Source organism: Phalangium opilio, unplaced genomic scaffold (genome assembly GCF_054372755.1).
Source record: "Phalangium opilio isolate 3A_F unplaced genomic scaffold, DU_Popi_V2 ptg000082l_1, whole genome shotgun sequence".
NCBI lineage: Eukaryota > Metazoa > Arthropoda > Arachnida > Opiliones > Phalangiidae > Phalangium > Phalangium opilio.
Window position 1 is genome coordinate 3601501 of NW_028324189.1, and position 27980 is coordinate 3629480.

Sequence of the window (27980 nt, forward strand, 5' to 3'; positions counted from 1 at the left end):
CAACGATTAATACTGTTTTTTTTTTTTTTCTTTTTAACTCGGGGGAATTTTTTTTTCGTGTTTTTCGCGAGGACGTATTCTGGACGACCCAACTCGTTTTTTTCTCTATTACAGTTATTGTCCAGTTGAAGGAGTTTTGCCCCTTTTTTTCTGCAAGGGTTGCACTGATACCTTCAAAGAACGAAGGGATATATGGTGTGTTTAGAGAAATTGCTTTTGTATCTTTTCTTCTTTCTTATCCTTTTTACCTCTCCGTGTGACGTAGTCCAGGAGAGGTTCTGTAACGGCCGTGTCTGTGTGTCTGTCTGTCTGTGTGTCTGTCTGTCTGTTGTTACACCCACGTGACCGCGTTCGCAGTTTGCGTATCGGAGCAAACGTGTTCGCCATTTCCGAACTGCTTTCACAGTCACGGAAATGGCTCCTCTACTTGAGTTCTCACACCACCATCTTCTGGCCTTTGTCCATCCCACACGGACACCAGTCTGTTCTTACTGGCTTCTAATCACCACCATTTTCTGTTCTTTGTCAATCCCACATTGACACCAGTCTGCACTTACACTGGCTTCTAACACCACCGTCCACTGGTCTTCCGTCTATTCCACATAGACACCAATCTGTATCATTGGCTTCTACTCCATTATCATCGTTTGGTTTTAGGATATACGCGGCGATCAGCTAGGGTTACGAGAAACGTCTAGCCTCCCTAAGGTGGGATCGCCACCAAAGGTTTTCGCAATTGCGCTTTTTCCTTACTATTATAATGGAAACGAATCGTATATATACCCCAAATTTGAAAAAAACGGGCAAGAGGGGTACCCTTCACTTTAAACGTCAATATTAGCAAAGTTTGAGAAGATAATAGGTATAACTTTATTTTAAACGATTTAACTATTATTAATGTTAATTATTGAAGATTAAAATAATTAAAAATAATTATATTTATTTAAATATTAAAGATAAACCTCTCGTGCAAAGAGAGAGATTATCATTGCCTCCTATATCTACCAAGGCCCGTGCATGCGATATATTTCCTTCATTGCCTCCTATATCTATCAAGGCCCGTGCATTGTGATATATTTCATTCATTGCCTCCTATATCTATCAAGGCCCGTGCATTGTGATATATTTCATTCATTGCCTCCTATATCTATCAAGGCCCGTGCATTGCGATATATTTTTCAAAACAACAACAAAAATGGGAAACCCCAACTCAGAAACATAATAACGTTTTCATTGGATACTTAAATTTATATAATCTTCTTGACACGGAGAGGTAATATTTTGGTTTTCCCAACTTGTTTTTTTTTTCTCTCTCTGGTTTTTCTTTTGGGTTTTTAGTTCCAATTTCGGAGATACGGCCTTAAAGTTTAAGGTTTTTAATTTATACGTTGCTGTTGAGGTTGATTGGTTGAGGGCCTATTTAAAGTTTTAATTAATTAAACTCTACAGGAAATTAAATGGAACTGAAGTTGATTATTTAACATACGAGATATCGTTCGGCTTTTGATCTATTCTAGTTTTAGATTAAATCTCCTCCACCGACTTCTGGGAAATATATTTTTTTCTTTTCTTAAAATTAATGGCTGTTCTGGGTTTTGCGTTGACTAAAGATTTCGCAGGAAATTAAACATAAATATGAACAAACCCATTATTTTTACCAGAGAGAATGTGTTCAACAGGAGTAGAAGCTTGCGTTTTTCGGCTTCCTCCTCCGGCTATAGTCAAAATGTTACTTTTTAGTTCCGGTTTTCTCTATTTTTGTTCACAATATCTTCGGATATTAATATTTAATCGGAGTGGTAGATCGAGACGACGTTTTTAACTGATCTGCGTTGGTGGCATTAATTAATGTGTAACAACTTATTGACTCATTATGAATAGCGTTCCATTTGATGTTTTAACAATACTAAGGCTAATTAATCATAATTTAATACTGAGAAGAGACTGAAACTGTTTCTTAACTGGTAACTGATTATTTTTCTAAAATATCTCGGCTTATATACAAATTTCTTTGACACCAAAAAACAAGATAAAGTTGGACTAGCTACTGATAAAAAGTGACATTTTTGACCTAATCCTAATATCTAATTTTTAAGTTGCAAAAACTTTCATTCTCTGTTCCTTATATCTACTACATACGGAAAACGTTTCAGAAAAATAGGCCATTTCTTTCTTATTATTTTCAAATATCTCATCACATCCATAAACAATCATCGATTATAATTATTCTTTCTGGTAGATATCCGAAAAACATTTAGCGGAATTGCTAAATAAATATTTTTCCGTAAAAACACAAAACTACCCAATTCCTAAAGGTACACCTGAAAGAATAGTCACAGTATGCAACGCCACAATTGTCTGTGGTCGAGTTGGACAAAACCTCGAGAGTAGAATTTCGATTCGTTATTTGAGTCATTTAGTTAAAGGACACGTACATGTGCATTTACGTATGTATATATGTGTGTTTTTTTTGTCTGTCTTGGAGCTGAAAGCTAGTGTTCGTTGTTTCCCCGCGAAGCTAATTAGATCAGTTAATTAAATTAATTGGTGTTCTAGAGAAAATCGTTCAGCTTGGTTGCTTCGCGACCTTTTATAAGTATCTTATGTAAATAGCATCTGTCTCACAACGGCGACTCCGACTCTCTCTCTAAAACCTATTAAATCAACATCAGGCCTTTTAAGGTTAACGCCTAAGTCCTTTTCATTGATTAATATAACGATTGTTTCAAAATGGCGCGTCTATCGTAATTAGACCTGATGAATGAACAAACATATCCCCCTTGGACCCCACCCCATTCCCCCCTAAATACCGGGTCCCACCTTCCTCACTTATAAAGATAGACTTTCTAAAAGGGGCAACAGCTTTTCGACTAATTACTAGAATTAATACTGGCGCCAAGCTTATATAGGCGAGCATTAACTAATTATCGGAAAATCTTAACAATAACAACAACTATAGGCTCAGATTGAAATTGTAATTAGCTGATTAATTAGTTTTCTAGTTAATTAAATATTGTATAAAAACATACAAGATATGTGTCGAAAATGATTAAGTGCTTAGTAGATTTAAGGTATATTAATTATATATCATCTAGTAGGTGTTTATTTTGATCTACTCGCGTTTATACAAAATGGTCTATTTTTAATGCCGGCTGTCTTTTAATGGAGATTTAAGCATCATAATGTTAATTTAACTATATTATATAATTATATTAATCTCGCTGCCATATTTAATTAAAACCTTTAATTGATTATCGGATAAATTGAAATGGAAATGGAACGATAATTTGCGTAATTTTTAAAATGGAACAAATACTATTTAAGCTCTCCCCCATATTCTTATACAAGAGCAAACACTAGGGAGTTTCAACACCCGTAACACCCCCGATGCGGTAAATTAGCACCCCGCTGATGATAGGGGGAAAAATCAAGAAACCTAAAGTAAAGCGTGCCTAAATTAAAAGAAAACAAAAAAACGGGGCTCAAGATAAAATAACTGCGTTTGCAAATGATGGTGTGTGTGTGGCGGTCGTGGCGCTCTCTCGTGATTCCTTTTGAAAAATAAACCAATAAACAAGACGTCACGGTTATTAAGACTCATTTATTTTATTTTGTTTTATTCTTGGGTTCGTTTTTCGATTTTCTATGATTAAATATAAATTATTAACCCGTTCAAAATTTCATTTTAAAAATTATGAGTGTAGTTTAATGTCTCGACGTGGATTGTGTGTCTAGACTATGTTTGTATTATTAATGCGTAGAAGGAAAAGGGTCTCTTTAAGTTTTAAGAAAGTATAAAAACCTAAAAAATTTATGTTCAAATGGAATTTTCTTAATCTTTGCTTTTCTTTAAATATTGGTGTGCTGCGGGTTAAACATTTCTACAGGGGCTCGTAGGAAATACATGGGAATTGATTCGCCTAAATGTTGGCTTTGCCTTAGTACGAATGTAGATAACTAAAATATATTATTGTTTATGTATCCTACAATTTGTAGATATAATGCTGAGCACAAAGGCTTAGTTCTTATGACATAAGATGCCAGTTTCTTATGCTGTTAAGCCTTGTCAAAATAAGTTAATAGGCCTAACAACCTGAAATAGGTTTTCCGAGATAATACTGACTAATCTTACGACATAATATGGAATTATTAAAAAACTGCTAATCCTAACTTTTAAAGAATCAAAATAGGCTTAACAACTTGAAAAGGTTTTTGCGAGATAAGACTGACAACAAAGGCTTAATTCTTATGACGTAAGACGGTGGTTTTTAGATGATGTGAGGTGAGGGATGATAGGGGATGAGGTAGGTGTTTATAGAGAGAGGTTATTTTAATTGGAAGACTCTTCGAAAGCGAATAATTTGCAAAGAGGGGGTGGGAGAGACTAGGCAAGGAGTGGCTTGCGAGTTTACTGAATCGTTGATGCGTTCCGAAAGAAGGGGAGGAATTTAGAAGCCTCACCCTGGCAACGTTGGAAAAAGGGTCCAGTGTAGAAAAAAAAACACAACCCTGTTAAAAAGGGTAGCACTCTTCGATTTTCATGATTAATTACTGTTATTTATAGAGTTGAAAACCTTTTTTTCTTTCGTTGGTTCTACGGACGTGTTCGTTTAAGCAGCCTTCCTTGAGCCTCAGGTCGTTTTTAGGCAACTAAAATTAAATTCTCTCCTTACTCTCCGCAACCCCCTGGGGTTTAACCTATAGCTTTCTTTGGGGTGGTGGTTGTTGTTAATTTTTTTTTTAAACTTAAATTTCATATTGAATTATTGACAGAGGACTGTGGAGTGTTTTTCTAAATTCCGTACCATTAATAATCACTTTCCAATGAGCTCAAAAGTTTTAACATAGTTTAAAAACTATTCCATCAATTTGGTTATACACTTTATCTCTCTTGTATGCATTATCTTAATCTCGGTTTTCCTTAATTAAATATTAATTACATTAACGATTATATGTTTAAAAAATAAGAAGTAAGAGGCGTAAAAAATTAACTCCGTTATCAATGCAGAATTTTGCAATGATTTTATTTTTTTCTTTTTGATATTTTGATATGTACATTACACTCTCAATATTAGTATGTTAAATTTTAATTAACATAATTAATAATAAGTATAGAATACACCTACAACATAAAAACGAGGTGAAAAGACGAACTTCGGTTTCTAAATTTCTAGGCCTAATTCAAGAAATTCTGAATATTTTACGGAATTTTAACTCGTCTTAATTCAAACAGCCTAAAAATTTTAAACCCAAAATACAACCTCTTTTCGTGGCAATTTTCACGACATACTTGTCAAGGGGATAAAATTGAAATGGATTTAACGTTTATATTGACGTATTACCCTTTTCCGTATATTTTAGCAGAAAGGACCGCTACGGGCTGAGCGCCTTTTACGCCTATATAGACCTAATTTACCAAGACAGGCCGTCATAAAATTTCAAAGTTCCATGGAAAATGGTGGAGGCGGCGGTTTCGGTTATTTTCCTGGCGGGAAAACTGAAATTTAAAGTCTATTTTTATATTAAAATTGTTTGAAGATGAAAGGAGGTGGACAGGGATCCTTTTCTAAACAGTAGTGTTTCTTGAATAGCTTTAAGCGCGTTAACTTGAGTGATGGATGGACGAAGCTTCTCAAGCTAGCTACCTACTCTTTCGGACCAGCTCTTCTAGACTAAGAAAGATGCAGATTTTTCCATATCACCGTCCGGCTCAAGACTGCCCCAGCCCTGAAATTACTCTCCTAATAAGAACCTACTATCAGGTTATATTGACTAAACAGTATCATCGTTAAGTGTTGTTTCATAGTAACGTTTTACTAGAGATAGAAGGCGATGAGACGTTTACTTTCCGAGGCAAAAGAATTAGGGATAAGCTTTATTTTTTTTTCTTCTAAGTTTGGAGGCTACTGTTTACTCCTTTCTTTTTATGGCAATGAAAGCTTGGGTGAATTTAAACTACCGTAGTTCATGAGGCGTATTATGTCCTTGGTTCCTATAGGAAAAACTCCTGTTTTAGGCTTTAGTTAGTTGACTTGTTTTTAGGCTTAACTTGATAAATGTTTCTCAAACAACTTAACATTGGACAACAATACGCATCATTAAGAGTCTTTACCTAATGTATACTCAAATATATTTGCATATAACAATACCGTCTTAATTTAAATTTTCGCAACACCTTTCTTCGATTCCAAAATAGCTTAATGCTTCACACACGCACGTTAGGTTCTGTTGATTTTACCATTAGCAAGTATGGATCTACCCACCCCTTCCCTGAATTTCAACTCGATAAGAGTAAATGAAGCACGTTTTTCCTCGCGATCTTTAATATTTCGGTTTAGGCGAGTAAGAAATAACACGGAGAAAAATGCTGTCCGCTTTCATTTATAAAAAGATCTGAAGTAATGATCGTGCATGGTACCTGTACCTTTCTCGAGGTGATATACTACATTATCGTGACGTCACAGACAATAGACTAACTTAACAATAGCTGGTGCGGTCTAGAGAGTCCGTCGATCGTCTTTAGTGTTTCGTTTAAAAGACGTTTGTATGAAAGTAGCGAGACAACAAGGCATACATTATCAGAATTACACCAGAAAAATGTCCGCTGTGTCGGCTACCCGATCAAGAAGGGTACAATTAAGCGCATCAAGTACTCCTTTAACGTTACCGGGCAAGTACCATACTTCAAGGGCAGTTATCTTTGTAATTTGCACTATAGCTTTCATTTACAATGTGTACTACTATTTTGAAATGTATTTTGACTACCCAACTACTGTGAGCGCCGAAGTACTTTTCCCGCAAAATTTTTCGAAACCTAGTGTTACATTGTGTTCTAAAAACGGGTTCGTATATTGTCAAGTGTAAAAATTAGTGATTTATTTATAAAATTTCATGAAATTTCAGTTGGAAGTATTCTACGTTGTCAAAATTATCTGATAAACTACAAAGAGGAGAGAATGACAGTATTTTTGAAGTTAACGAAGAACAGGTATAATTAATCTCGGTTTCAACTTTCAAATAAAAAAAAAAGTCAGAGGTCCGGGTCCTTTAATCACGAAATGATACTGAATTTTCAGTTGAGAGAATTAGAGAACATATTACTTAGTGTAAACACTTCTGATCTCTTTAACAAATATCAACATAATCCGGAAAGTATTCTCAAACAATGTTCTCTCTCAAATGATGTGAAGTATCGAAATGTTACAGATAAATTGTGCACGTAAGTACTAACTAATTCAATCATTTTAAAAAGTAATGAGAATTATTTTTGCATTCATTTTTCTTTATTCAGGAAAAAACTTCTTGTACCAGTGTTTTGGAACTTCTACCTTTGTTTTTCTCTAAATCATTTCCTAAACGATGGACGAATGTTTACAGACTGGCGTCCAGGAGATAAAGGTAGATTGCATGGCATGGTTGTTTTTCATCAAGGGTCCGTTACACATCTGTTTTTTACAGTTTTAGAAATGAAGTTAGACTTATTGGCTGGTTTAGATGTTTTTTTCAAGGATTTAGAATGGGAAATAAATGTACACGATAATAAAATGTACCCTGAATCGACTTTTGTCGATTTGTTCGCTGTACCGGGGTCTATCTCAATGGTATATTTCACCAGAGTAAGTTCCAAATTAATCTATCTGTATATTATCAATTGTTACATTATTGTACTTTTAAGTATACCGTTGAGTATTTACCTCCACCTCTTGGTAAGAATTGCTGGAACTACTCAAAAGAAAAACTAAGAAATAAACATGATCATCTTTTTGTAAGTCAAATTAACACTCTAGATATTATATAAAAAAGACTTGGTTTGCCCAAGCCTTAAAAACAAAACGATAAGAGTTTTTCCAGTTGTCTGAAGCGCGGATATTATTTTTTTCTATTGAATTTTACAGACAATCCGTATTTTACTACTCTGTAGAATTTAATTCAATCACCTGATTTTACTGCTAATGGATTAGTTTCCGATAAATTAATTGAAAAAAAAATTACTTATCTCAGATTTTTCAAGAACAATTCCATTTTCCTGAAACATTTTATCATGAAATTTTTTCTTTTCAATGGAAAACGTACTATAATTTTCAAATAATACTCTCATTAATAATGTATTATATGCGGTCTTTTCGAATACAAAAGGGGGCTGTTATCACCTTTCTTATATTTGATAAAGGGGTTCGTTTCTTCTTTTAAACACATTCACAATTGTTGAACTGTGTATATCAGTACTTGTGGGGAAGATTTTAGAAGTGTTGGTTGAGTTGCTATTTAGTTGACAACATTATGAAAACTTGATGTGTTTAAAACCTTTTGAAAGGAAAATTCTCGGAAATTAAAAAAGAAAGAGTCAATTTGATTAAATTTACACGAGATTCCTCAAAATAATAAATGCATGATAAAATGTTTCAGGAAAATGGAATTGTTCTTGAAAAATCTGAGATAAGTAATTTTTTTTTCAATTAATTTATCGGAAACTAATCCATTAGCAGTAAAATCAGGTGATTGAATTAAATTCTACAGAGTAGTAAAATACGGATTGTCTGTAAAATTCAATAGAAAAAAATAATATCCGCGCTTCAGACAACTGGAAAAACTCTTATCGTTTTGTTTTTAAGGCTTGGGCAAACCAAGTCTTTTTTATATAATATCTGTTCCTTCAGCCTTAATTTGTATTAATCTATTATAAAAATAATATGCTTGTCAAACGTCATTAACTCGATGTTCCAGTAAGATGTTCGTGAGCATATTGGCTCACTCCAAGTGCCTCTCATTATTTTATGGGAAAGATTAAAATTTTAAAACATTTGGCAGGAGAGTGGTAAAATAATTCACAATTGGTAGGCGGGTGGTAAATTAATTCACCATAGATTGGCGGGTGGTAACTTATTTCATATAAAAAGGCGGTTGGCGACTCAATTAAGTTTAGTTGACGTTTTTGTATAGATTTAAAAAAAATTATTTCTAAACCACGCGCACATTTCATTGAAAGATTGTTATTTAAGAATTTTCCCTTATATATACTAAGATTCTTCATCAAAAATAGACAACGAGCTTTCCAAGACTCGAACCTGCAATGTTTTGCCTCGAATGCAAACGCGTTATCCTTTACGCCACAAGCCCGTACTTCGTAACAAAAAAATTATACAAACATTGTATTTATAGGATTATTTAATTTATGTTGAATAAAAGATCTGTAAAAATAAACACCGAGCTTGCCAGGACTCGAACCTGCAATCTTCTGCTCCATAGGCAGACGCGTTATCCTATGCGCCACAAACCCGATGGAGGCTTAACAAAATGCTATGCAAACAGTGTAATATATGTAACGGTTTTACCATGATTTATAAATTAATTAAAATAAAATACTTAGACTTAATTGTTCTTAATCAAACTTCATAAGTTCAACATTCAATAGTTGTTTGATAATTCAAAAGTGATCCGAACCTTAACTTCGCAGTAGTTTCTGAGTTATTCGAAGGAGTGGACCACCAAAAATCCCATGCTTTTTCTATGGGACGCTAAGCCTAAAATCTGTTAATTATTTCTTTAACATTACGGGAGGGTGTGGGTTCTTATCTAGAAGGGCCTACCGGCCCTCTAGAATTAAAACACAGAAGGGACAAAGATGATACTTTGAGATACGAGACTATAACTTTATTGAACTTTGACCCAAGCATCGTGAACTTATTAAAGTACCCTAAAATTTATCGAAGTATCATCATTGCACTGTTGAGACTAGCTAGTAGAGAAAGCGATGTAAAACTGTTCTTACAGAGTTGTATGACAGAGTGTTTGGTACACCGGGCAGTTCAAACAATGAGCTGCGTTCCTTACTGTTTCCCGGTTACATACGGTTACCCGAAATGTACCTCTAACAGGATCGTACAAGGTAAATTATAGCACTGAACGCTCTATATAAATGATATACTAATTTATATATATATATAGTTGAATATTGTCTGAAACTCATTCGAGAAACTAATATATGCAACAATATTTGTCCGAAGGATTGCCGGTGAGTTTGGCTGCTTGGCATGTATGCAATGGGTAACTTAACTTATATAAGTTCTTCATAGCGCCGAACTGTACGATATAAAGGTGCAACAGAAAATACTACCAAGAGTTTGTATTTTTAATTATTTGTTTAGCAAATTAATTTTAAATTAATGAACACAATTGATTAATTTTTAAATCAGCATAACTCCAAAGAAAGCAAACTAGACGAGTATGTCTTAAGTTAAAACAAATCAATAACTGAAAGAGAGTTTACACATGTTCGTGACTTTGTATTTGTCCATTATACAGAAAATCGGAAGGGCGTTACGCTGAAATAAAATTGTTTTTGCGTCCCTACACTCACACTTTGTACAAACATAAACTAAAAATAACGGTAAGGATATTCTAATTTACTTTAATAAACGAAGTCACCATTGTATGAAACTTTTTCATTGGCCTATATTGGCACCCAATATCACTTCTCATTGTTCTGATACAGTCAAGTATACTAAAATTAAGTTCAAACGCACCTTTCTACAGACTACATTGTCATCAATTTTAATTTACATAGTGTTTTTATACTGTTTTCAAGGCTGTTGAAGTTTTTAGCACAGTTGGTGGATACATGGGTATATGGTTAGGTGAGATACAGTTAAATTCATAGTAAAAGTATCGGAAATGATCGAGAATGTTTTTTAAATACTAAGGTTTGTCTATTCCACTCATTTACGACGTAATTATGAGGATTTTGATCAGGATGAAGGACAGAATGTTGTTCATATTAAAACACAAAAAGCGTACTTCGACATTGAAACCTATTCCTAAAATGTAGCGTAATAACAGAAGGGAATAATAATATAGAACATGCATTCGAGGCCCGAAATGGCTTTGTTTGTAACCAAAATATTTGTTTGTTATTAAAAGTATAAAACTTTTAACGTTTAAACTATAATTTAAAGAAGGAGCGGCAACTTATTTTCAAATACGGTTTATTAAAATCTTATCATATCTACATAGGTTCCGAAATGATATGATGTAGCGTAGGGGAGGACATATAGGCTTGAGTTGCAGCGCCATAGACATTAGAAGTTAATACATATGGGTACTGGGTAGCGCATGCACTTGTTGTCTGCTCTCTGCTGTAAGTAGTAGACGGTCTCTGGTCGCCAGACAGAGGAAGGTGCGTGTCTTGTATTTCTTGTCTCAGTGACGTTTTTGACATGAAATAAGAGGTTTGCTTGAAAATTAAATATTCATTAAGCTTAATTTCACTCAATAGAGATACCATAAACACTGTAGTTCAAGGTCAGACAAATACGTAAGTGTTTGATTATTGATTTCTTATTTTAATTGGGGAAAATGAGTAAGCCTTGGCTGTTTAAAAACGGTACTTTAGAAGTTGTGAACTTCTGATTGCGCAAACTTGTGTAATTTATGATTATTATAGGCATGTCCTTATAGTTTTAGAATCATATTAAAGCTATAATTCAGGGTAAAAAATGAATTCTATGGGGGATACATTTATTGGAGATTGGAAAAGGGAGAAAGTTCTTGGAACTGGAGGCTTTGGAACTGTAGTTCTTTGGATAAACACAGTTACGTTAATTTTATAAATGTCTTCATGTTGGCCCGTCTTATCTAAGAGTACGAATTAAATATAAATACAGAAAACAAATGAAGAATTAGCTTTGAAAGAATGTCGCTGGGGTCATGATGCTGGCATGACTCCTAAGCATAAACAGAGATGGAAACTAGAAGTTGATATTATGAGGCGTCTTGAACATCCCAATGTTGTTAAGGCTTTTGAGGTGCCACCAGAACTCGATGTTCCTGGTAGTTCATTACCAATTATGGCTATGGAATATTGTGAAGGGGGAGATTTGAGAAAGGTAGAATATCATACCATGCCATGCCTATATGATATTAAAATCACAAACATACCATTAGATGTTAAACAAACCTGAATATTCTTGTGGTTTTCCTGAGAAACAAACTAGAATTCTTCTTCGTCATGTTGTTTCTGCTGTAGAATATTTACATTGTATGAGAATTATTCACAGAGATTTAAAACCAGAGAATATTGTTGTACAAGAGAAAAATGGAAAGGTATACTTAGATAGATGGTCATTATTTTAAAAATACCAATACCTCTCTCTAAATGTCTTATAGACTTTGTACAAACTAATTGATCTTGGCTATGCAAAAGAATTAGACCAAGGTAGCCTATGTACTTCATTTGTTGGAACTTTGCAATATTTAGCTCCAGAACTTTTTCTAAGTCAAACATATACGTCCGTTGTTGATTTTTGGAGCTTGGGTCTTGTTGCCCATGAAGTTATTACAGGGCAAAGACCATTTTTGCCTAATATGTCACCAGCCCAATGGTAGCTAGGGCGTTTTTTTACATACTTCGATGTGTATGTATTTATTCATTTAATTCATTTAAATTTGTGAAGGATTCCAGTTGTACGTCATAAAACTTCAGAAGATATCAGAGCCTACTTAAATAATGAAGGAAAAGTTGTATTTTCAAAAGAAATTAGTCCATATAACCAAATTTCGGGGTATAATTTATCGTAATTAACGGTTTCGATCCTAATTTAGTTTTGATTTAAATTAATTGTTAATTTAGATCTCTTAAAGTTGATATTGAAAAATGGCTCAGACTACTTTTAGAATTTGATCCTCAAGTTAGAGGAAGTCAAAAAGCGAATATATTCCAGTTTTTTAACGAATTAATTAACAAAACCGTTGTGGAAGTTCTGAGTTTAGATTCATGCCAAATATATTCATACTCTGTTAACCAAAGCACTAATCTCCAAATGATTAGTGAAAATCTTGAAAAAGATACTGGAATACCAGTTAAAAGTCAATTAATACTACTACCGAAAGGAGTACCACCAGATCCAGCTAAAAATGCTTTACAATGTTGGACTAATCCTGAGGAAGAGGACAATATAATATTTCTCTTCAATGCATCGGCCTTAAGTTTAGCACCACCTTTTCGAATAAGCATTCCACCTTTAGTTGAAAGTATTATGCGGTATCCCAATGAAGAAATTCCATACGATGCGCAGAAAAACGCCTGGCAAGAAGCAATTTTCTTGTGCCAGAAGCAACAAGCGTTGCATAAGAGATTAACATCTGCATTCCGAGCTAGCCTGTAAATTGTTCATTTTAAACCCGATTAAAATTATACGCGACTTAAATTAAATTACTTACTCTTAACTTTTATTAGACTTCATTTACTACGCAAAAACACTTCGCTTATCAAACTTTGCAATAAAATGAAGAGAGATAGGGATGGTTTAGCGTTTAAATATGATTTTTTTAAAGCTTCGTATGTATAATTAATAATAATAATTAAATTATTTTATAATTAAAAATATACTGAATTTAATTAGCTTGCATCAAGATCTAGTCAAATTAGATTCCCTTGTTAAAGAGAATAAAACTGGTCTCGAAATTAAGTGGAATAATTATTCGGATAAATTTGAGAGGTTTAATAAAATGGTAAAATTAAATTAAAATACTTTAGTTAAATTTAAACTTAGTTAGATTAATTGAATAATTTTACTTAGTGTGATGATATTGATAATATTGAAAAACAATGTCTTCAGTTGAGTTCCAAAACTGTTGATCCACAAAAATGTCCATATGCAAGATCAAAAAGTGCAGAGTTTCTTGATGAAACGTAATATTTAATTAATTTTTAACTATTTAATCAACTTAATTAGTTAATCAAAAGGTATATTTAAAAATATGTTATTAGTTACCGTAATGTGGTTAATATGTATGGTCAACTTAGAAGAAGAAGTAGAGGTAAATTTCAAATCTTTAAATTTTAATCTTACTTTAATCAAGTTAATTTTGTTTAATTAGAGGAAAGAAAATTAAGAAATGATAACACGGAGATTGTAAGACTCCTGTGTGATTCCTTGCAAACGCAAGATAAAGTTTTCCAAGAAATCTATCAAAATATGAAGTATAAACCAGATTAATCCCTTTAACTTAAATTTATTCAATCATTTTTAATTTCATAGATTAATAGATGAAGTTAAAATTGAAATCGATAAAATTTCCCCAGTTTTGGAAAATATAGTAGCCGAACTAAATAGACTTGAACAGATATTGGTTCAGTCCCAAATGGAACGTCAAGATGATATTTGGAACTTGTACAAACAAACTGTAGGCCTACGTGAAATTAATCTCATTTTTTTAACTCCTTCAGTTTCTTTCTGACAAAATTAATGTTAATATAAATATTTTCAGAATGAAAGCTTAAAGAAAAATCCAGCTTTGTCGGACCCAATGAGTAAAAGCTTCGATGCTGTATTTTTAAATGGGCAAAATACTTTAAGACAAAATTTGAATGAAGCCACAAATCCTTTAATAACCTCAATGACTTCTTCAACTGCCAGTGCTGACGAGTTAAATAATTCACTAATGTACACTAACCCAGAGTACTTGCAGTCTTTAGGGTCCCTCCTGCAACAACACACTTTTGATAGTCGAAAAGTACGAATGGATAATGAGGTTCTGAGAAAAGAGTAAGTCTGAAAGTACAATACTACGATTTGCCTTTCTTCTTTTTTTTATTAAAGTTTTAATCATTTAACTTAAGTTAAAGTTGTTAAGGTTTTAAATGGTACGTATTTTAATTAAATTTAGGTTGGATAGCATGTTAAACGTTTTAAATGAAACTGCGCAACTTTTTGATGAATAAGTTTCTTCAGAGTAACTTATTTAATTAAAATAATTTTACGTGTTTTGTAAATATAATTTTTAGCAACGAATGTATAAATTTGTTAAGTTTCAGCTCATTATTTTTAATTCCCAATTAAATGATTTATTAATTAATCTTGCAATTATTAAAAGAAAATGCAATCGAAATCCACGTGTTTTGGATAAGTTCGAAATTGTAGACAAAGAAGTCACGTGACTGTACTTTTTAGCCAATAGTGATTGCTGGTTAGATGCCCCGCCCCCAAGTGGGCGTCTGCAGTGCTAAGTAATGGTGGTCTAATATAATGGACGGTGGTTTTATTACGTCTCTTACGTTGTTATTGTGATAATTTTGTTAAATTAAAATTAAAGATAATTTATGGCAAATTTATAGTTTTAATAAAGCGATTTTTTAATAATAGACTTTATTTTTAAAGAATACATTCTGAAAAAATAGTTTAAAAACTTTGGTAAGTAAAACGAAACTATGGAATATTTTTTTAAGCCTTTGTCTGTTCAACGAAGTTAAAAATTTAATTAACGATGATTATAATTAAAGTTATAAGAATATTTTACTTATTTACAATTGTTGAAACAATTTTGCCACCAATAAACATGGATACAAAACCAAATAAAGTATCCAAGTACCATTTGAATAATAAATAAATAATGGTTAATAGTTTTTGGTCCATCCCATGTTTAACTTTGACCTTTGACACAAGTGCTATTTCAATTTCAATGATTGTTAACTATTTATTCCTTCCTAACGATTTCCTACAGTACAAAGTGGTTTATTTCTAATCTTGGCATTAGGAATAACTCTCTGTGCATCTTGTTTTGGTGGTGTTGGTTAATTTAGTTTAAATCTGTTTTAATTTTAATTAAAAAAAGGCTTAAAATTTAATAAACTATAACAATTTAATGAAAATAATTATAAAAAACAGGCTAGGCCTAACTGGTTATATAAAAATTACTTCCAACATTAAAACCATTTGATATTGCCAATTAAATCTTCATTAAGATTGTTCTTTAACTTAATTTAATTTAATTTAATTAATTTATAAAATTTATTTGTTCTCTAGAGATTTGTAGTAATTGGCCAGAACCTTCCATGCACCGGGAACCATGAAGCCATTTGGTGGTTCTTCTCCACTACGAGCCAAGGCCCTCATACGTGTACCGGAAATGAAGTCAAAATCATCCTTTCTAGCTGGTTCAAAGAATGCCATTTGTTGGACTGTTTTGTCATAAGCAGCCACTCGGAATGGGATAATTTCCAATTGGGTCAGTCCAGGAGCCATCGTCAAGACCTGAGGTAAGAGACATTTTTGTTACATACAATTCAAGACGCTGTTCAATTGAGGACAGTGAGGGGACATGGGATTTACACACCTTTCCACCATGGGTAGCTTCATAGATATCCTTCTTAGTATCAGGATGGGGCATACCAGCAGGGTCCCTGCCCACAATATAAAAGTTGGCACCAGTTGCCATACGAGACTTGGCATGCCATTGAACCTCAGTTGGTCCCGCGTACATCATAGGGGATGGGAAGATAGCTAGAACAGTTAATTCAGGTTCCAAAGCACGGGCTTCAAGGACAGCTTGATGTTGTTCAATCCTGGTTGGTAGTGGGACATCATCATCCTTGGTCCATCCTCCAAGAGGATGGAGTAGCAAGACTGGTTTCTTGTAACCCCTTTCCAATAGCTTGCGTCTAGTGTCTTGCATAAGAAGGGCGTGTCCATTATGGACTGGGTTACGAAGTTGGAATGCAAAGACAGCGTCAGCCTGTTGTAACAAAGACAATTTAGATATCCAAGGACTTTATTGAAAAGTGTTCCATCAACTTACCCCCAATCCCTTAAATCGGTTCCTCAACTCAAGAGGAGTTAATCGGTACTTGTCCAAACCATCATTCCATTTAATTCTCTCCAATACTTCCAATTCTCCACCGACTAACCAATCACCACTTTCGTAGACCATCTTCAATACAACTTAGTTAGCTAAAGTACTTGTTAGTATTCAGTAAATGTACACTTACTTTGATGTATGGATGACCAGGGTTGGTAAGACCCCATTGTCTCGCGCACCGCTCTTCTTTGCGATGTTCGTAAAATTCGGGGTTTCTCAGGACAGCTACAGTTTTGCCTTCATAAACTAATTTGATCGCTTTTGAGCTGGCTAAACGCTCTTTATCCTCAGTTGTTAGTGGAAGCACAATTGGAATAGATTGATTGGTGACACCGCCTGAAAAGTTAATTTGAGTTAAGACAAGCTGATCAATCGTGTATTAGAAAAGTGCTTACCATCAAGAAGGCAACGGAAATGCATGCATTGAAGGTATTCTCGTTCCCTCATAAAACCTTTCAGTGGAGTAGCCCATCCTTCGGATAGTACTTGGACCCATTGTAAATCTAACTTATTGATATTCAATGCTGGAAGAGATTCAGCTTCCTTGACAACTGCCGCGAGATTTTCCTCTGGAACGAACAATTCTCGGACAGTGTTAACCAAAGCTTCTGGTACGATTCCCTGTTCATAAATGACCATCATTAATTAGTACGATTAATTGAACATCTAAAGATGTAGTTTAAAAGTACCTTGTCCAATAGCAATTTCACCACTTCCTCAACACATTCTTGAACAGTTAATTCACCGGCTTTAATCACAACATCGGGATTAACTGGTTTTTCATAAACGGAATCGATACCAGTGAATCCTTTAATTTCTCCAGCCCTAGCCTTGCGGTATAACCCTTTGACGTCACGTTTTTCACAAATTTCAATTGGAGTGTCGATAAAAACTTCTAAGAAAATAAGACCAGCGTCTTCGTGAACCTTTTTAGCTTGTTCTCTGTCCTAAAATTGTTTAAAATCGCAAAACAGTTATAGTATCTCGAACTTTAAAGGTGTTTGGGTTACGCGTTACCTTTTGGTATGGACTAATAAAGCTAGATAAACAAACGACACCACTGTCAGCGAATAATTTAGCTACTTCGGAAATACGTCTAATATTTTCTTCACGATCTTCAGGGGTGAAGCCTAAATTTTTGTTGAGTCCCAATCTGATATTGTCTCCGTCCAAACCATAGGCTGGAATTCCGAATGAGCATAAAAAGCTCTCGACTCCAAAAGAAATGGTAGTTTTTCCAGCACCGGATAAACCTATTATAATTATCAAGTGAAACTGGGTTAGTGTTTCAACTGATTAAACAGTTGTACTGAATTGTACCTGTAAACCAAATGGTGCAACCCCTAAAACCACCCCTTTGCCCCATGATTTGACCTCTCTTTTGACGAGTAACATGGTGTTCTTGGCTGGTGACATTAGTTGCCTTTTGCTGAGTCTATTAGATAAAAGATAATGCTATCGTTAAAATGAACCCGAATTTAACGATCTTTTTTAAATTCACTTTTTATTAAGCAAATATCCAACCCATATAGATAAGTAAGTAAAGTAACTATTACGCAATTTTTTATACAATATTATCTCAGTTTGCCTCTTCGGCACCGGGTTATGGGGTTTTTGAGAGTTATATTATCAAACACCTTGAATAAATACGTATAGAGTTGATAAATTAATTTATCTTGTTATTTTGCTAACCAAGAAGCCAACGTTTTAAAACACTGAGAGCGGGTTGATCTAGCTAAAAAATATCTAGTAATACTTCTTTACCCTCAATAATATAATTCCCAGGGAAGCGACAGTTCCCTAGGCTTGACTCTATTAGGCTCTATCGGAAGATTACTTATAATGCCAACTCCCTTTAGAAACAATCGGTGGAAGCTATATTTAGCTAATCACCTATTTAATTATTAATAAATCCATTTATGCAATTACATTTTCATTCATATACCACCAACAGAGCAAAGAGATGACTTAATATTATCAAAAACTATATTGGGCCCTTATTTTTTAATGAGGCCCCAAAAACGTACGATACAAACGATAAAAATTATCATATTATCTTATGTGTATTTCCGAATAACTTAATGTGGGAATGGAAAAAAGCAGTGACCCCATTTTATTATGGAATTCATGTGACCCTACGCTATATTGCTAGCGGCTAGCTTACTTAAGTATTGGGCAAATAAAAAAAAACCGCTTAAAATTGTTGCGTAACTCTTGCTTAGACCCTGTAATTACACTTAATTACCGTTAAACTCGATTATAGAATGTTTTTCTGACACTATTAACAACGTTAGCTTTCTAATATTCAGTGTCTATAAGAACCTTCGTTGAATTATAAAAAAAATAGCTTAATCTCGCATTAAAACTACAAGTTTATCCCAAAATCACGTGACTTTAATTAGTTTCTAAGTATTCAAAGTTTTCTTTCATTAATTGGTCCAAATCTCATTTAATTTACAGTTAGAAAATTAAGACGTTTGAATCTTTGCAATTTTGAATATTGTACAAGTATTATAATTTAGCATAAGTTTATTAGTTATAAACTTATGAATTTAGTGAGGAATGAAGTTTATTCAAACTTTCAAACACGTAATATTTGTTGTTTGTATATGCAATTCACCCGACAAACATTGCAAAGTTTGAAAAACAATTGTTTTCTGTCATTCATACCCAATTGCTGTCTTGCACCGACAAGAATTATAATCATAAGTCACGTTTTTTAGTTAGGGTTTTTTTCTTTCTTTTTTATCGCGATAACCGAAGAATTTTCCTTACAAAACACTGTTTTTCCTAAATGCAACTTAACATTACATTACAATTTCGCGCTTTTTAAAAATAAAAAATATGCCGCCAAAATTCAAACCAATAGGCCAATCAAAACAAATCAAAAATTAATCTTACCTGCCACGGATGCCAAATCACTTTTGATGCCATAATTAATTTATAATTTTAATATCTTATATTATATATATATATATATGTGTGTATATAAAAAGGGAATGTAGATAGATGTAAAAATATAACTTTGCAATATAATTTATATACCGTTATCAAAAATATATATATATAACTTAATATAATTTCGCGCGAGCGCAACTTTTGACGAGGCCAACTCTCTTAGTTACTTCGGCCTTCTGACTAAACCAGTCTCGGAGTTACTAGTGTAATACAAGTGTTAGCGTAGAATTATGCCCCTCAATTTTGAAAACACTGGGGGAAAGCAAACGAAATTATCAGTACAGCGTAGTAAAGTTCTGTAACGTCACTCACTACTATACTATGTGTGCTTTGGTTGTTTTTTTAAATGAACATTAAGATATATTAAAGTACTAATATAACCTAGACTTTCATCGACTTAAAACGCCAAGAAACGTAGTATAAATATTTAATTTGAAAAAATGAATAAATCATTTTTGATATTTTGAATAATTAAAATTGGAAAAAGTCTCTTTTTGAAAACCCAAGGATATTGAAATATATTTTGTACCATTTGGTATAAAAATCGGTTTAGATATTACCATAGGACAAGACGTTATTATAATATCTGTTATGATATTACCATATTATAATATTTGGCATATCGTTAACCATTCACATTCAGGATTGTTTTTTATTTATTAAAAAAATAGTTAACCAAAAAGATTTCTAAAATTCTTGTCATTTGTTTACTATTGATTGATCTACAATATAGTGTGTATGCTGCAAATAAAGGGGCGTGTTCTTTCTGGGGTCAAACTGGGTGAAAAGTTTCAAAGTTCATGCAGGGGTCTACAACATTTGGTTACGAAGGTATGGGCTACCAAACATAAATTGGCCCCTAAAACATGGAGATAGCCAGGCATGTGAAATAAGACAATATAAGAACATTATTGAATCTTTACCTAACAAAAGTGTAAGCATTATTAAATGTGGTAGAAGTGTGAATACGCTAGTAGAGAGAGTTATTCAATCAATGTTTGGAACCCATGTTCATTGATGCACTTTCCACCCAGTTTGACCATAAGAACACACCTTTTAATTCATGACAGATTTATCAGAAACACCCTGCATATTTAAAGAAAATAACTACAGAAGTTTATTTTGTCAGCAATTAGTCACAAAAAAAACTTTATCGGCGTTATCAGCAAAAAATACTTCAACATTATCTACTGGGATTTAAATTATTTTTCGCAAAAATGCTTTTTATGAATGGCCCCAAAAAATGGGCCGGTAGTTGAGTGTTTGAATAATATATATGTTAAAAAGTCAGCTAATGAGGCAAAATTTCGCAAGTAGATATTCAGATTCGTATAGTGAAGGTGAATTGTTAAAACTGGTTTTGTTGGATTTTTTCCAAATCTCAATTAAATTACATACAGTACTCTCTCCAACCAGGAATCTTGTTTTATTTCGGATTATAATTATACGGGTATTCCGTATAGTTATTCATTATATCCATCCTGACTCAGCATTTTTTACGTTTCACTATGGTTTTATTTGTTGTGTATGGGGAGATACGTAACAAATAATTGGGTTTTTTAATGCACAATTGTTTGGAAATTTGCATCTAATGTTTTTGTGATTAATTGTCTGGGTCTACTGTTTGTTATTAGTTTTGTATAAGTCGGGTTTTGCAAGTAATCCGTATCTTTCTTGGAGGAAGGAGTTGGGTTTCTGTATTTTACACGCAACAGTGTGAAAGAAATTTAGTATTAAACTATAGCAGCAAAGGCACCTGGCAACGGGACATTAATTATTACTGTTTGGGCCGCCATTTTAAAAGATGGCGGTAAATGGAACCCTAAAAGCTATAACCCCGTCTTTAGGATACAGGGAACCAGTGTACAAAATTTTAGTGAAATCGGTTGAAACGCGAAATCAACGTTATTTCATAAAGTTTTTTTTTTACATTTTTGGCCGCCATTTTTCAATATGGTGGCGGATGGGAAAAATATTTTGTAATAGGAGCACACTACTTAAGAGTAATGTCCCTGCAAATTTTCAACCTTCTAGGTAAAGAGGTTTGGCCTGGGCGTTGAACTTTTACTTATTTCATAGGTCTGAAGTTTTGCATTGTATTTTATCCGTCGTCGTTACCGCGATTCCCAGACAAAACATTTTGTGTTTTCCACATTGTATACCAAATATTTGGTCAAATAGCGCTGGTTAAATTACGCAATAAAGCTATACAAACATTTTGGAAGCGTTTTCAGAAACACCTGAATAAAAACATTGAAATTTAAATTATATATCCCAAAATGGGTCGACGTTGCAATTTGCAAATATTCTTGTTTCAACTACCGATGACGGAGTTGTACTACCTATACTGCTTTTTTTAAAAGGACAACAATACAAATTTAATTTTTACCGTATAGTAACTGTAAAATTAAATTAAAAAACCCTACTAAATATACGCGGAAACCCGTTTTGAAATCACAGCTAAATCCAAGGAAAAAAGAAGGCAAAAGTTGTTGAGCCATAACTTGGCAATAGTTTTCTAGTTAATATTCCAAATGAAAAGGCGTATTTGGGGGGTTTTGTAATACGTTTAATTTCTTTCTTACTAAGAACTTGTAAACGAGCGTGATTAATTATCATGGGAAGTTAAGGGTGTGATTAAATAATTCAACGAAGCATTTAGATTTCAAGGTTAATATTGTACTTTTAAGTAGTATTTCTGTTTTTATGTCTACAAATAATTTATAATTAATTAGCGAGATAAAGTAAGCATTTCCGCTAATTAGACTATATAAAATTGTTACCGAAAATAGCTTTAAATAAAAGCTGTTATTTGACATTTTTTACTAAGAATACTATGTATCATTGCGGTAAAAATGCCCATCCTAATTCAGCTGAAATATGTAAATTCTATTATATTATACTATTTTATTGTTTTTCTCCGTTTTTGAGTGCAAATACTACTTTAGAACGTTTATATTTTATTAATAATGATAAAAAACGATCTGAAGAAAAACTTTTTACTAGGCCTGGATAAAGAGTATGGTTCCATGGCCAAAACAGCTATCTTTGTATTCAAAGTAAATATATTAATATATCGTATTAACACTCAAGGTTAGTCAGTTACTTAAGTAAACACAAATACTACCTTTTTCCGAAAAAAAAATAATAATGGATATTTTTACCTATTTACATTAAAATTATGAAGGTTTAGCGTTTAATTTTTTAAAGGTATATTGAAACAAATGCCTAAAGTGTGTATTCAGGTTAATAAAAGGTCTTTACGTTGTAACTAAGAGGGAAAGACACGGGGGTAAAACTTTGCGCCTGCGCTCTATAGGCATTTTGCGTCCAGAGAGCGTACAGAGCCGGCTATGAGTCAGCGCCCCCGATACAGAGGGTTGCCTTCCTTCCCCTTTTTTACAAGAGAAGTGGCTTATAGATTGGGTTGTGAAGTAAATACTCGTGTTCATTCAAGTGTTTGGTATTTCATACCACCTTTAACAACACTCGAGTTTCATATACATATGCAGACAAGCGTTGCCAGCAGTCTTTTGTGAGTGACGCGTGCAATTCAACGGCTTTCCACAAAAGACTGAAAAGTTTGTAGTTCTGTTCTATTCAGATCCAAACCTGGGATGTTCTCACAAATAACTAATCATAACCTTGAAAATTTCTCAATCATCTTTAGAGCACTCTATCTATTTTATAATTCAATTTTGTCACTTGACGTGATGAAATGACGTCTGATTAACATATACAATATAACCTCGAATTTAATCTAACCTTCGGTACTATGGCTAAGTCTCTAAAACTAAATAAGCGTTATATCAAGGGCTAGTAAACTTACATTGTCTTTCAAGTGGGATAGATAAAAGAGCATTCCATTATTCCCCGAGCTCGATTGAGGGAGGTCTGTCATAGGATCCGTGTTGGAAGCTATCTTTTAAAAAATAGAAAAAATAATATATTAAAGATCCTTGGCCGATATTTTTGAGGAATACATCTACATACATGTTTATTAATTAATTTTTGATAATGCTAAATTATTAGCAGGGCTTTAAGGAGACAGGGGTTAACCAGGCGTAACTAATACCGTTTTCCATAGAGAGCTTTCAGTTGGAGGAGGAGCTGAGTCTCGTGACATAATTTACGCTGCCATATTGGTGGGTTTAAAGCAGGAATGAAGCTGAGACCACCCTCCCAATATGGCAGCCAGAACAGAGGAAAGACTTTGTGACGTACTACTATCCCATCTGAAAGCTCTCTATTGGCTGAAGATCTACCACCATGGAACAATAATTAAGGAGTTTAAACTGCAATGTAATGTACTCCAATAAATGTACTCGGTTTTTTTGAAAAGACCAATGAAAAACAGCAAGAAAAACGTCACTTGAGAAAGTGTTGAAAAAGATAACTTGACCCTCTTCGCTATCTATCTATTACCAAAATTTGAATTTCATATTTTGAAATCAAAAATACTTTTTATTCATAAAGGTTATCAATTTATAAAGTTATTTGAACTTTCTTCTAGAATTTTTTTTTTAAATTAAAGATTTCTCAATGGTAGAAATATTTAATTTAGTTGCAAGATTATTTTCTTAGAATTCAAGGGCGATTTTTATTTTTTTTTTCTAAATTCCACTTATAGCTCTTGAACTTGAGAATCGGTAAAAAATATAGTATAATATACCCAATTTGTGAAACTTAATTAAAGCTACATAGTTGAAAAATTTACCCAAGTTAATGTCGTAGCTGGGAAAATTTATTTTTCCTTATGTTGCATGACTTGGCCATTTTTCTTACGGATTAAGGGGAGTTTTTCGGCGGTTTTTCGCCTCAAGGACAGGGGTGCCCACTTAAACGATATTTGAGCTTCTCTATGTCAAAGGTAGGTACTTCCCGGAAAAATAATTGGCTTATGATTGTGTAATGATTCCGAATCTTTTTACTTTTGCTCCATTCAATAAATTAGAATTTTATTTAATGCAAGGCAATTTTTGAATATACATACTTTTTAGACTAGAAGGATTGATACCATTTACACCAGGAAGCTAGGCTACTTGGTACTGTGCTTTGCCTGACAAGTAGCCGGGTCTCCTGGGGTAAATGGTATCAATACTCCATTAGTCTGAAAACGATGTTATAGTTTCGAGAAATCGTTAATATTTTTTATTTTTTGAATATATTAATAATATAATATTATATTAATAATAATAATTAATTAATTGCTCATATTGGTAAATAATAATTGCAATGAGGAACCCATATAGTACCTCGGAATATTTAAAAAAAATTGGCTGTAGTGCCGGGATCTCATATAAAGGAAGCTTAGTTGGTGTAGTTGTTTGGATTTACTAACTACCGTAGCTGTAGTTTCAGTGTTTTGTAAAAACACTACATAACTAGTATTAATTATTATTAAATCAAGGATAAACTCTGAACCAAATTGTGACAACGTAACCTTACACTAGATACATAGAAACATAAAGGTATTAACGCGTTCTGCTCTGCAGTTGTCTAACATTGACCTTATTTGAACTACCACCCTTAAAACAAGCGCAATTCCACAATATTATTAAATTTAAGTGAACATCGCTTTTCAGTTGCTTTTGGCAATGAAAACCATAAATAAAACACAATTCTTTTGATGAAAATAAGTAAAAACTGGTTTAACAAAAGGCCACTGACATCCAAAATGTATATTTTCTGGGTTTTTTACGGTTTACTATAAGAGGCCCCCATATATATAATGATTTACTTAACATCGTAAATAGAGTTTACTGTAGATTCAGGTTTATTTAATACGTTTTAACTCGCAAACAAAAATAGTATTTTATTATGAAATTTTGTTCATACCTTGTGGAGATCTAAATCGTATTTCAACATTTTGACTATTAAAACAATTAAATTTATAACCAACACAAGAGACGCGCAACTTTACTATAATTTTCTAAACTACTTTGAAGAAAGATCTAGGCCTACGTTTCTAGAAATCTAATAATAGAATATGGTTCAGTAAGTTTTTTAAAAAATGTGGAGTTCATGAAGTATTTTGATAAGATTAAATTTGATATTTGTTTTCGTGAAATTAATAAGTTTTTTATTTATTTTTTTTTTTGTTGTTGAGAATAACCCTTTTCTACAGCATTTATTTTATCAATTTTTTTAATTAAGTCGATGGAAAATCTTGAAATAGTAGTTACGCCCCCCCCCCTAAATAATTACTTAAATAGCCCGTCAAAAATTGATTAATATTAAAAAAAATAAAAATAAGAAATAAATTTCATAAACATTTTATTAAATTTTGACAGCTCAAAAACAAAAGTTTCTTATACATAACCGATTTAATATTTTTTTTCAAGGATTTCTTGTTTATTTCAACCCAATTTTAATTTTTATAAAACTCGTATCACTTCCGAAGAAAAAAATTTAATTTAAATAAACCCAATTAGATAATTTAACTTTAAAGTATTTTAATTATTTTTCCGACACTTAGATAACTGTCATATGCAAATAAGTATGTACTATACTATCCATAAGCTACGTATAAAAATACTAATCTAACGTTATCAATTCAATTAGGCTAAGAATTGGGCGGGAAAGCGTTCTATCCCCTTGGTAAAAGTTGAAACTAGTAATAATATCAATTTGAGAACGTTAAACTATGTCAATTGCGATAAAAATTCATTTTTATCGGTCTATCTCGTACACAGCTCGAGCAACGAGCTATAGTATAAAGTACAGACTGTATGCTATGCTGCTAGTAGTGCCATGCAGAGCGTGGAGCCTGCCGCCCTCCTAGCAGGCTAGCAGTCCTACAGCTCCTCTGCATTTAGCATTGACGTAGCCCTTGGCCTAGTATAATTTTTCGCAATCCGACTCTAATAATATACGGGGAAAACTTACCGTTTTTAGTCGTTTCGGATCTGGTTGAGACATTAAAATAACTATTGTTTACCACAACTGAATAAATAATAAAACAAATTCAGCTTAAATTTATATATTTTCCGAAGCGAGGCCGGCTATGGGTACCGAGAAGCCGACGTGAGACGCTAACAATCCTTGCACTCAATACATTACGGACAAGGCTTACAAAATTAGGCTTAACTCAAGCGCAAAAACGCGGGAAATTCAGTTATTTCAAATAGATTTTTTTTTTCAATGATTATGAAACTAACTTCTGTAAAAAAACACTCAAAATAATATTAGCAATAACTTAATAATATCATTGGAAAGAAATCAATATACGGCGATTTTTGTAATATTTCACCATTTTTCGAGGGGCCAATCACTGTTATATACCCTGTACATACTGTCAAGGGAACGGCTTTTAAAGATTACGCGTGATCACATCAGCACGGTTAAAGGTACAGTCGTGTATAACAATTACAATGGGTGACCGGCCCCTCGCCATTTTTAGAAAACTTTTTTGGGGTGTTATACAATTTTAAATTTCAGTTAAGTAATAATTTTTAGGCCTAAAGCCTAGATTATATAACGTTAATCGATTTAATTGGTTCACGTTCGTATGTAATTACCTATTTAAGAGTAATTAACGTGATCCGTTTAAATGTAATCGAAATTTTCGCCCTAAATGCTATAATCTTGTACTTTCAATTTCGTTCCATTGACATATTTAGTAAATGAAAAATGACCCTCGTATATCGATACACCTAAAGGGTGGCTCAATTTTATTAACAGTTTTTTTTTAAGTTTGAAGAGGTCTTAGTTAATACGTATTAGAATCAATTAGTAGTTTTGAAACGTAACGTGATCCCATTTAACCTAATTTTTCTAATCATTTATACGTGAGCGGTGCATTATATAATGTTTTGGGGTGAAAGAGTACCTTTTGACCTGGCTTAAATACTTTGATTTGAATTTAAAATTAAAAAGAAATTTTATAATAAAAATTTCTTAAATACCATTGAAGTCACGTGGATTGTAAAATCTAAGAAACTAACTTTTAACGTTAATTAATTTTAGAGTAATTAATTTTAATTTGCTTGAAAGTTCAATCTAAATTTATTAATTGTAAGATTTTCACGTTGAAATGGCATATATATACATATTTTTTAAATTTTAGTAAATACCCTAATTAACCCAATAATTAATTTTAAATAAAATGATAATATTATATATGTTGATTTCAAGATGAAAACTTAATTTAAATTAAATATATTTAATAGCGATAAATCCTTACATAGGTGGCGAAAGCGCATTGCGAACGGAATTACGCGAACACGACCTCCTTCCAAAAGTATATCGATATATGCGATAACTGGAGGCCGCAACTCCCTGCCTTTGATTATATTAAGCTCTACGGTAAGATAAGAAGGAGTGCCAATTCCCTATTTAAAATGTTTGTAACGGCAGAGTGCGCTAATGCATCATTGTTACGTTCTTGA

At 33.0% G+C, this 27980-nt stretch overlaps 3 protein-coding genes across 8 annotated transcripts; 2 read left to right on the forward strand and 1 right to left on the reverse strand.

Moving 5' to 3' along the window:
- The first annotated feature begins 1055 nt into the window (after window positions 1-1055).
- On the forward strand, window positions 1056-11588 carry LOC149650998 (uncharacterized). Its single transcript, XM_089847742.1, has 14 exons — window positions 1056-6842; window positions 6904-6988; window positions 7077-7219; window positions 7292-7398; window positions 7459-7616; window positions 7676-7765; window positions 9772-9886; window positions 9946-10012; window positions 10074-10119; window positions 10194-10222; window positions 10303-10387; window positions 10493-10634; window positions 10701-10916; window positions 11011-11588. Exons 1-12 carry the CDS (start codon window positions 6547-6549, stop codon window positions 10553-10555), a joined length of 1284 nt encoding a protein of 427 aa, XP_089703868.1. The 5' UTR covers window positions 1056-6546; the 3' UTR covers window positions 10556-10634; window positions 10701-10916; window positions 11011-11588.
- LOC149650999 (inhibitor of nuclear factor kappa-B kinase subunit alpha-like) lies at window positions 11099-15400 on the forward strand. Of its 2 annotated transcripts, XM_089847734.1 has the most exons (16): window positions 11099-11173; window positions 11273-11311; window positions 11485-11588; window positions 11661-11882; window positions 11941-12099; window positions 12163-12377; window positions 12450-12557; window positions 12626-13156; window positions 13232-13333; window positions 13398-13506; window positions 13575-13687; window positions 13766-13815; window positions 13876-13978; window positions 14037-14181; window positions 14266-14543; window positions 14665-15400. In XM_089847734.1, exons 3-16 carry the CDS (start codon window positions 11493-11495, stop codon window positions 14717-14719), a joined length of 2286 nt encoding a protein of 761 aa, XP_089703860.1. In that variant the 5' UTR covers window positions 11099-11173; window positions 11273-11311; window positions 11485-11492; the 3' UTR covers window positions 14720-15400. The 2 variants fall into 2 exon arrangements, with proteins under 2 accessions (XP_089703860.1, XP_089703859.1); XM_089847733.1 differs by lacking the exons at window positions 11099-11173; window positions 11273-11311 and having other exon boundaries at window positions 11455-11588.
- Papss (3'-phosphoadenosine 5'-phosphosulfate synthase) lies at window positions 15106-27919 on the reverse strand. Of its 5 annotated transcripts, none has more exons than XM_089847739.1 (10): window positions 26479-27919; window positions 23420-23508; window positions 17953-18067; window positions 17650-17885; window positions 17322-17579; window positions 17028-17253; window positions 16763-16968; window positions 16573-16704; window positions 16111-16509; window positions 15106-16028 (listed from the first exon to the last, which is right to left on the reverse strand). In XM_089847739.1, exons 2-10 carry the CDS (start codon window positions 23489-23491, stop codon window positions 15786-15788), a joined length of 1887 nt encoding a protein of 628 aa, XP_089703865.1. In that variant the 5' UTR covers window positions 23492-23508; window positions 26479-27919; the 3' UTR covers window positions 15106-15785. The 5 variants fall into 5 exon arrangements, with proteins under 5 accessions (XP_089703865.1, XP_089703862.1, XP_089703863.1 ...); XM_089847736.1 differs by having other exon boundaries at window positions 23420-23512; XM_089847737.1 differs by lacking the exon at window positions 26479-27919 and adding an exon at window positions 25429-25583 and having other exon boundaries at window positions 23420-23512.
- Window positions 27920-27980: the final 61 nt, after the last annotated feature.